Source organism: Monomorium pharaonis, chromosome 5 (genome assembly GCF_013373865.1).
Source record: "Monomorium pharaonis isolate MP-MQ-018 chromosome 5, ASM1337386v2, whole genome shotgun sequence".
Taxonomy (NCBI): Eukaryota; Metazoa; Arthropoda; class Insecta; order Hymenoptera; family Formicidae; genus Monomorium; species Monomorium pharaonis.
The window spans coordinates 3,354,535-3,364,707 of record NC_050471.1 but is presented as its reverse complement, the minus strand read 5'-3'; the positions used below and the strand labels follow the sequence as shown (position 1 = coordinate 3,364,707).

The window sequence follows — 10,173 nt, the reverse complement described above, 5'->3', positions numbered from 1 at the left end:
TTTTCTCATCAATCTCATCTACCTTTTTCATTGATTTTCATTACGATCGACGCGTGGTTGGGAACTGTCGGGAACCGTGAATTCTCGAAGACCGAGTTAAAATATGACTGTATGCGCTTTTAAAATTTTAATTTTAAAAGGTAACGTAGTTTATCGCTTAAGGAATACATTTTCATGAGACAACATAGGATAGTTTCTTAACATATTTTTACCTTCGTGAAAACCTAAATTAAAGTATATTCGATCTTTTTGATTTTTCTCGAAGGATTGTTCTAACTAGCGATAGAGGTACTCTCGTGGCATTATCTAACTGTATTTTCAGATTTGTGCCGAGTATGTCTCGGTTCATTCCTCCGTATGACACATTAACCGCATTCGTGTGTCGTCGCGTGCAAACGGAGCTAATGCGTCATTCACGCGCGAACCTGCGAGCGCATCTGACGTGCGACGACGCGACCGCGGTGCGGTCCACGACGCACGTTCTCCCGCTCGCGGTGAACCGTTGTGGGATGCAAATGCGTACTGTCAGTAACAACAATCGCGTGAAACGCGCGAGTGGGCGGGAGCGAGCGATTAGGCCCGTTGTCACGTACGTATGCGGTCCCGCAAACGACGAAAGTCCCGCGGCAATATGTGAGTATACGCGAAATGACGCGTGAAGTAATAAAATAAATAACAGGCGCGCGAACTCCGGATCGACGAGAAAAATCTCCCGTGGCTGGCCGCGGTGGCTTCGGGATTATTAGGGCATCGCTTTTTACGTTCTTTCCATCACTATCCGGATCTCTCTCGGGGTCATTCCTCCTCACCGAGAGGAAGAAAGAGAGAGAGAGAGAAAGACACGGACGGTGGGCGGACTGAATATCGTCTCGCTCGTATTCCCGAGAACGCTTCGCTTGGTGGCGAATAATAATGACTCACGCAACGGCTTACAAAATCCCACGTGTTAATTTTAGACACAGTTCTCACTCCAGCGAATTTTTTATGTTTAACGGTTCGTCCTCCCTTTCCAGATGCTGCCACGCTGACGAGGGTATACCAAGAAGTTAAGGAATTTCACTGTGGATAATGTGATTTGATAACGATATTTTTGTCTCTAAATATATTTTTGTACTATCAAGATGCACTTTTCTATACCAGATACTCAGGAATTTGTGGATGGAACTGGGAATACATACATCGTGAGTATTAAAACACTTTATTATTTATAGTATATTGTATGCTTAATTGTTCATACATCAATATAATGTTTTCTGTGAATTGCAGGGATATAATATTCACATCAATGGATTGTTTCATTGTACCGCGAGATATAAGCAGCTGCACAATCTGCATGTACAACTGTCGAAGGACCTCGACATATCCCTACCTGTATTTCCTCCCAAGAAACTCTTTCCCTTGACCTCTACTCAGCAAGAGGAGCGGCGGTTGGCTCTGGAGAAATATATTCAATCCATCGGTCAAAATATAGCAATAAATAACTCGGAGATATTAAATGGATTTTTATTAAGCGCGCAGCAAGAGACAGCTGATGGTTTGTCTGAGCAGGAGACTTTAGATGTATTTCTTATGAATGGATCAAAAATTTCGTTAAATGCTTCGCCAGGAGAGTATTCTGGTGAAATTTTAAAGGTATATTATTTCCAATTAATAGGTACATAAAAAATAAATGTACGTGCGCGATGATCGTTAAAATATTTTTATTCCTTTCTACAGAAAATATACAAACATATAAAGCTAGCAGAAAAATACTATTTCCATTTTGCGTTATTTATTATTGTACAAGATGAATTATCCGGTAGTATTAAAAGTAAGTATGTTTATTCTTACAGCATTTTATTGTACTCTACATTGTATGTTTTATTTTTCAATGTTTTTTTGTCTCAGTATTGCGAAAATTACAAGACTTTGAATCACCATTTATAACGTACAAATACATGAGTTCTACGGGCACGAAAATTGTTCTTAGAAAAAATTACTGGGACATAGCGTATGATGTTGAGTTATTGAGTGATCCGGTAACGCTAAATTTACTGTACCTCCAAGCGGCTGCAGAAATTCGCAGCGGTTGGATTCTGGTTACAAAGGAGGTTCAGCATCAATTGGAGAACTTGCAAAAATCCGAGAACAGAAAAGAGGTATGTTTATTCGCGTTAAAAATAAATATATAATATTGTCGAGTAATTTACGATGTCGTTTAATTATTTCAGTACCTGAATATAGTTCGTAATTTGAAATACTATGGCTACATACAGTTTGCAGCATGTTACTGCGATTATCCCGAACATAACTCGAAAGTATTGCTCGCTATAGGTGGAAATGAATTAAATTTACGCGTCTTATCTTCGTCAAAAGAGCACGAAGTTGTGTTTAAAGTATCGCGAATGCGATGCTGGCGTATTACTACTATACAAAATGTAAGTGCTATGCGAATAGATTTTAATGGAAAAGTTTGTTGACTTTGAATATTGTTTTGAATTATTAATGCGTCTAGGGAACGGATCATTATGAAGATAATAACGAATGCAGTCTGGAGTTATCCTTCGAATATCTAATTGCTAGGAATGAATTACAATGGATTACGATTGTATCCGAGCAAGCAATTTTAATGTCTGTTTGTCTGCAAGCCATGATTGACGAGTTGTTGCAGAAATGCGTAGTAGGAAGTAGAATTCAGGTTGTTATATAAACTGTTTTAGATAACTCAAATGCTTAAATCAAATCTATTTGTTCGTAAACATGTAAATATTTGTAGGCAGAACCTGGGAAATCCTGGACGTACGTTATGCGGGACGGTCAGAGTCGCGTCATGACGAGATCACCACTGCGAGAATGTGCCAATGACAATCATTCTAAATCGGGGCCAATTATTAAGAAACTTGCTAACAAATGGTCGGCTGTGACGTCAAAAAAATCAGACAATTCAAGAACTGTTGCTGATAAAACTCAAACAACGGATCTGGATGTTGTGGAGAATAATGTTTTTCGTATGATAGGGGACGACGATTTATGAGCCAAGTGAATTTTAAAGATCGACGTATAAGCATAATGATAAAAAAGTAACAGAGTATGTGCCTCTTATCACAAAAAAATTTCATAAAAATATATTTTAGAATATTTTACACATCACAGAAACTGTTTCCAATTTAAAGATTAACGGTAGGTAGCTCTCAAGACTTTGTTGGACGATGCATGTTTAGTGTCCCTGTACGTGATAAAAGTGCATTTATATTGATAACTTTTATCATATTTATTGATAACTGTTTAATAAAACATTCTTTATATATTTTTATATGCCGTCCAGTTTCCAATCTAGTATAACTTAGAAATTAACTTGGATCAAAACTTTGCATAAATGTACAAAAAAATGTTGTATGCACAAGGTACTTAATAATAGGATTAACATAAATGATACAGTTGTATCATTAATAAAAGATCAAACTGAAGAGATCAAATGCGTATAGTTTGTATAATATTTTATTGTTATTAAACAAATTGATTGAAAAGGCAGCATGTTAATATTTGCTCTTGTAATTATCTTAAAACAAAATATGTATTAATAATATCTCGCTTTAATATAAATAGTAATCATTCCATATGTTGTTACGTTCTATTATCAGACTATATTTTACTAAATCATTCACTCGGGAAAAACATACTTCTGCCTTCAGTCTCTATATTTCAGCCAAACACTGTAATAGATTGTACAATACAAAATCATGTTGTCATAAAACTGTCATGATTAGATAGGAATACAAAGCCATATCTCCAAGTGGAAAAATAAAAATGGATTATTACGTTGCTTTATGAAATATGTAACTATAAATTCTCGCGTATGAAAAGTGATTGCTAGCTAAGGCTAAATGACTGACAGTCATGTAGAAAAATGCATTAGTGTACTTTTTTGTAACATTTTTGTGTAGATTTCTGTCCATTTTACTTTTTAAATCCTAAAATAGATATCGCAGAACATTAATAAACGCAGATTATAAATTTAGGAAGGAAGATTTTACAGCAGCACAAACTGCAAGAATATAAAGTTTGTAAATCTATAATTTTATATAAGAATGCAATTTACAAATATGCTCGTGTTCCTGATGTATTGTATAAATTGTGAAATAAGAATACAATAAAATCACAATTTTAACATATAAAAATCGATTAAATGTACATGATTGTGAATTATTTAAAAAAACTTCTAGAAAAAATTATGTACAATTTTATATATTGCATTTTATGTATAAAACGATTGAAGCACAATTTTATTTTGTGAAGCAAATTAATTATTTGTTAGTTGGAAAACATCGTCAGTGTTACACTTTTGTTTGCGAGTATCAGAATTATGGCTAATATATGTCTCAAATTTGGACTTTATTTCAATGACAATGGGCATATCTTCTATATCAAAAATATGTCGTTATTCTGTATTATTTTCTAAAAGAAGAAAGTTGCAGATCAGTTCTGGCTAATAGCGCATGTAAGTATATTTTATTTCCACTATTTGTAAAATAGCCCAATCGTCAGCAAGGAATTATTCTTCCACTGTGTTTATTTTGCCATATGTATTAATGGCACGTACAAATATATTTATTTTGTAACGCTCACAAAAAAATATGTGGTCAAAAATTTTTAGTGCTTTATACATAAACTAATTGTTGTAAGGCATTACGAACTTTTATATTATTCTAAAAATACCGTTATATCATTACTGGAATCTGATAAATTTCAGTTTCAACAATTTCCATATTATGAGTAAATTATAGCGTAGTGGAAAATACTTTCTAATACGGCGCGCGGAAGACTAATACTAGTAAGATCGTTTACGAAATATCTTATTAAAATGCGGCATCATTTTTTTATCATGGTGCTGCATACTGAAGAACACTATTCATTACTTTAGAATTACATGATCATATTGGTGTTTGACATATGTTTGCAACTTGAAAAGTAAATATAATTATTTAGAAAATCGACATAAAACCTAAGAGTTAGTTAATATTAGTAGACAAATGAATGGAGAGTCTACCTATGGCAGTAAATAATAAAATAAAAGGTAAATTAAATCTTACAGCCTTGTTCACTTATTTTAAACTGTCATGATTAAATAGAGCATTCACACACTGAAGAATTGTTCAAATGCTAACCGTTTAAGTGCATTTTATGTGAATAATGGTCTTTTCATATCCTGGATAAAATGGCATTATAAATGACTAGCGTATGGCGATACAAAATACCGATTTTTTTTTTCAAGTAAATGTAGAAATTTCATTCTCGAATAAAAAACAATCGCGATCATGATGCATCTGTTTCTGCATTCCTATTGCATTTATTTTTATTTTCTAACGACCCTAGAGGAGTCTCTCTTAATATTTCTATAAGAATAGGATATATTTAACAGTAAATATAGGTAAACGTAATATAAAAATTAAGTATAGTGATTGTTTCTTCACCTAAATCACGTAAAATAATTTACATTGATGACATGAGGTTCTCAGCTATTACCCAAAAAACATCGAGGTCTTGTGGATATCTAAAAGATATCACATTAAAGATATCTTTCAGATAATTCTAAAAGATGTCTAAATAACATCTTAAAAGATACTTTTAAGATATTTGTCATATGTCTTTTTTTAAATTTCTAAAAGATATCCTCAATACATTTCCACAGATTCCTGAAATAATATCTCAAAATGTTGCACAAGTATCTTTCTATCAAAAGATCTAAAAGATCTTTTCAGAGCTTTTCGAAAAAATGCAAGACATCTCAAGATATGACAAATATCTTTCAGAAATGTAAAAAATATCTTTTTGTTTATATGGGTACTAGCTATAATACCCCGGGATTCATAAAGAAAAGCGACATTGTGATTCGCGAGTAAACAGGAAACATTCACAGTCGCTACACGTTTGTCCGTTTTATGAGGTAAAATATTCACGGTATGGGAGCAATGTTCTTCTCTTTGATGAAATCACCAGGGATGTGACGCGAATAAAATCTATTCATTTATACAACTGTACACCCTTTGTCTATTCGTCATTGCTTATTCGCGTAAAGGAGGACTGTTAGAAATTCTGTTGACGTTTCCGTTTGGTGTCCATGGCATCCAGAATAGGTTGTCTCTTCGTCTGATACCTTTTTCTCAACTCGTCAATCTCCCGCTCCATTTCTGCATCCAAACTGGCCATTCGTTGCTGCAGTTCTTCATAGGAGAGAAACTTCAACTGCAGGATACGGCTTCTCTATATATTTAAGTTTATCTTTGTTCTATATATTTAAGTTTGTTAATCCTTGTTTTATAAAGGCCAAAAGTGACATTATTCCAATGCACTTGGTGCAGAGAATGTGAATTGTACATTGTTAAGCTAATATCAAATTATGCATTGAAAATCGAGGATTGCAAAGTAAAAATTAAAATTCAATTAAATAAAATGATGCGTATTAAAAAAATTTGATTAAATTAAAATTAAATAATAAATTATATTACACATAAATTTAAAAAGATTAAATTAAATTGAATTAAATATTAAATAAAAATTGATTAATATCCCCTCTAATCTTCAATCTCCAATGAATAATCTGATAGAGGTATTATAAAATATGCAAAGTGACTAGCCGTTTTACTGTTACATTAATAATCAGAGCATATATATTACGCATAAATATTAATTATGTAAATTATTAAATTAAGTGCTAAAAATTTACTCACAAAGTCGAAATCACGTTCCGTGAAGACATTTTGAAATTTCGGTATATTGTTATATGGCTGTTCTGGTACGGGATGAGAGATCTGATTCTGCAGCTGTAGTTGCAAATGACTTTGAAACCTATGAGATTCAGTTGGACTCGGTTGCTCCAATTTGCTTGCATTTTCCATATTGTGCGCTCCTAACATCTGTCCATTACCCTATGAAATATTATTCAGTATTATCAATATTTTAAACCTAAATCATGCCTAAATACTTAAAATAATATAAGAGAAATTACCTTTCCAATCTCAGGCGCTTCTTTTTTGTCAAAGTGATCTAAGAATAAAGGTCGATATTTTTTGCCGGATTCCACAGAACCAGTATTATGTCCTGAAAATGAGAACGTCGATATTAGAAAAATCACTTTTCTGCTAGAATTTGGAGATTAATTCAGATATCTACTAACTCTTCATGGTAGCTTCGGTATCGGTATCACTATTAATAACCATTGTACCCAAGTCTAACGCCGAAACTAAAGTACCCGTGTCTGGAAGATCACTCGGCACTAAAGTCCTACTATCTTCTGGTAATGGTTTCATGGTTCCACTACAATCGTCCTCATCCTACGACAGAGTTGAAGTATTACATATATATGCACACACGTATATATTCGTATATAAACTAGTTTTATATAAATATTTACCGAATCATCCGCCTGGCTTTGACTTTTAATCGCCACATTGTTTATAATGTGAGCTCTATGCGCGCTCTGTTTTTCTCGTATCTCATGAGCTTCGGCAATCATTTGGCTCAAGATACTTGGCTGTTTCGCATTACCTACAATCATGACACATACAAATTTATTAGTTAATAAACAAAATATTAAATGCAAATATTAACACTCACCAATGAATTCATGCTGCAAAAGTTCGGTCGCGGTGGCTCTTTCTTCAGGATTTTTTACAAGGCACCCACTGACAAAATCGATAAACTCTGGACTCCACTGATCGGGTTCTCTAAAGCTAGGTGGTGGTTTAGTCGGAATCATAAATATTGCTCTCATTGGATGTATGTCACCATACGGTGGTTTGCCTTCGGCCATCTCCAAGGCCGTAATTCCCAGAGACCATATGTCGGCTACGCAATCATAACCAATCTCTTGTATCACTTCCGGAGCCATCCAGAAAGGTGTACCAATGACTGTGTTACGCTTAGCCATGGTATCCTGTTTCAAAGAATCCAGTTTATTTCAAATTTGTTCGAAAAATGTCTCTCTGTCTCTCTCTCTCTTTTTATAACTCACCGTTAATTGGCCTGCGACACCAAAGTCAGCCAATTTCGCATGGCCTTCATTATTAAGAAGAATATTTCCAGCCTTGATATCTCTATGAATTTTTCTTCTTAAATGAAGGTATTCCAGCCCTTTCAAAGTGTCGCTCAGAATTGTAGCAATCTCGTCTTCCTGTAGGGTCTTCTTCCTTAACCTCATAATATCACTAACAGAACCAGCTCCACAATATTCCATTACAATCTGAAAGTTACAATGGTATCAATAAAATTGTCTGGTTTATTCACAATATTAAGATACAATGTATGCACATCCAACTTACCCATAAATCTGTATTTTTAAAGTAACTTCCATAATATTTAACAACATATGGAGAGTCGCATTGTTGCATAATTGATATTTCCTTAATAATCTCCTGCAGATCGGTATCCACTGGCACTTGTTTAATAGCCAACACCTGGCCACTTTCCTTGTGCAAAGCTTTGTAAACTGACCCATAAGATCTATACAGAAGATCATATTTAGAAACAGTGAAAACAGAAGTCTTTATCAGTTGGTAAACAATAGAGATTTACCCTTCTCCCAGCTTGCATATAATGTCAAACACTTCTTCAGGCTGTCTCGTCAGACTTTCCTCCGATAACTTTTTCAATTCGCTAAAAATATAACAATAAAAATGTACAATTTCTGAAGAGAAAATGTTCATCTTGCTAGAAGCTGCGAGTGAAAGAACCACTCATACGCTTTATACACGACTTATTTTTGGCTGGAATAACTCGAAAAATCTTAATAGATTAAGTTCGTCTATCGGCTGTTTTAATTTCGCATCGGTAGGATTGAAAAATTTGCGCGTAACAACGGAAATTATTTCGTTGTGCGAGGAGATTTCGAAGAAGAGATTGCAATGTGGTAAACAATCGCAAAAACGACCTCAAGTTAACAAAGGGACAAAGAGTCGAGAGGGGAAGGTCAACCATCGGAGAGCCGAAAACCGTTCGCCGGATAATCCAGAATGTTCCGTTTCGTCGCTAAAAATAATTTTCCAAAGACAATACGGCGCGGAGTCAGCGCGTGTCGAAATGTAAAAAGGACGGATAGAGAGGATATGACGGGGAGGAAGGAAACGAAAAAAGGAATATGCTAAGTAAAAACAATCAAGCATACCTCTTAGAAGACATCTTCGCGTCGACGTCAGGATGACCCGGGAGATCTCGAGTAAAGAGCACGCGGCACTCGAATATTTAAAGAAACAAGAGTAATATAAACGCGATCGGGATAATTGTCATGCCGTGCGCGGCGGTAACATGGCCAATTAAAAATAGAGGTGTTACATTTTTGTCAATAAAGTAATGTAACCACAACCGACGTGTATCGCAGTGTATCGGAGTCTGCGACTGTCGGCCATCGTAGATGGTGCTCATGGTGCGGCGGTGCGCGGCTGATCGAGCGTTCGCCAACTCACTGGCGACGAACCTTAAGCATAGTTTCTTACAAGCGATTTTCGAAAGCCCACCGGGACAAGAAAACGCGCGCGAGAAAGTTTTTATATTTTATTCTAGGTGATCTAAGGTGATGTTACATAAAATCGAGAAGATCGTTTTCAATTTTTTGAGCGAATATTTATCTTAGCCAACCTGCTGCAATGCCAACATATGTAAGTTTTAAGTTTTGCAATGTTAACGATAATTAATAAAAATACTGTACTTAAAATATTAACGATAATTTTAAAAAACATGATATTAGTATGTAGAAATATATATTTTAAGTGATTAGAACTATGAAAAACGCATTACCTAAACTTCCTAAAGAATATCATGTATATATAAATACCGAGACGTGATTTCGAATCAAATCAATCCATACGATAAGAATTTTTGATGAAAATTTTTAATTTGTCTACATTCCAAAGTAGACATGTAATCTCCTTATTTACATTATTCTTTTACATAGTAATAAAAATTGAAATTATATAGACGGTATCTTTATTGTTTCAAGCATCGCGGGAAAAAAATGAGATGACTGCATGCATAACAAAACGCTTTATTAATTTTCAAACAAAAAGGAATCACAGTAGTATAATCAACAAGATAATCTAATTAATAATGACCTCGAGTCTAATCGTATCTCTTACTCGCGTGCAAGAATTGTAAATATCTAGCAATCGCATCGCAACTTGAAACTTATGATTCCGTTTACGT

General features: G+C 34.5%; 2 protein-coding genes across 7 annotated transcripts; one reads left to right on the top strand and one right to left on the bottom strand.

Moving 5' to 3' along the window:
- The first annotated feature begins 48 nt into the window (after nucleotides 1-48).
- LOC105835295 (sorting nexin-17) lies at nucleotides 49-3,611 on the top strand. 5 transcript variants are annotated; one of them, XM_012678424.3, is made up of 9 exons: nucleotides 49-140; nucleotides 323-633; nucleotides 1,014-1,181; nucleotides 1,267-1,632; nucleotides 1,717-1,810; nucleotides 1,888-2,138; nucleotides 2,211-2,417; nucleotides 2,495-2,677; nucleotides 2,756-3,013. In XM_012678424.3, the coding sequence occupies exons 3-9, from the start codon at nucleotides 1,122-1,124 to the stop codon at nucleotides 3,011-3,013; spliced, it is 1,419 nt and encodes a 472-aa protein (XP_012533878.1). In that variant the 5' UTR covers nucleotides 49-140; nucleotides 323-633; nucleotides 1,014-1,121. The 5 variants fall into 5 exon arrangements, with proteins under 5 accessions (XP_012533878.1, XP_012533881.1, XP_028048356.1 ...); XM_012678427.3 differs by lacking the exon at nucleotides 323-633 and having other exon boundaries at nucleotides 53-140; XM_028192555.2 differs by lacking the exon at nucleotides 49-140 and having other exon boundaries at nucleotides 168-589.
- LOC105835290 (serine/threonine-protein kinase 3) lies at nucleotides 3,462-9,859 on the bottom strand. Of its 2 annotated transcripts, none has more exons than XM_012678413.3 (10): nucleotides 9,140-9,859; nucleotides 8,551-8,631; nucleotides 8,298-8,478; nucleotides 7,991-8,218; nucleotides 7,594-7,912; nucleotides 7,391-7,524; nucleotides 7,154-7,310; nucleotides 6,986-7,077; nucleotides 6,708-6,905; nucleotides 3,462-6,240 (listed from the first exon to the last, which is right to left on the bottom strand). In XM_012678413.3, exons 1-10 carry the CDS (start codon nucleotides 9,151-9,153, stop codon nucleotides 6,064-6,066), a joined length of 1,581 nt encoding a protein of 526 aa, XP_012533867.1. In that variant the 5' UTR covers nucleotides 9,154-9,859; the 3' UTR covers nucleotides 3,462-6,063. The 2 variants fall into 2 exon arrangements, with proteins under 2 accessions (XP_012533867.1, XP_012533868.1); XM_012678414.3 differs by having other exon boundaries at nucleotides 3,462-6,222.
- Between the last annotated feature and the right edge of the window lie 314 nt (nucleotides 9,860-10,173).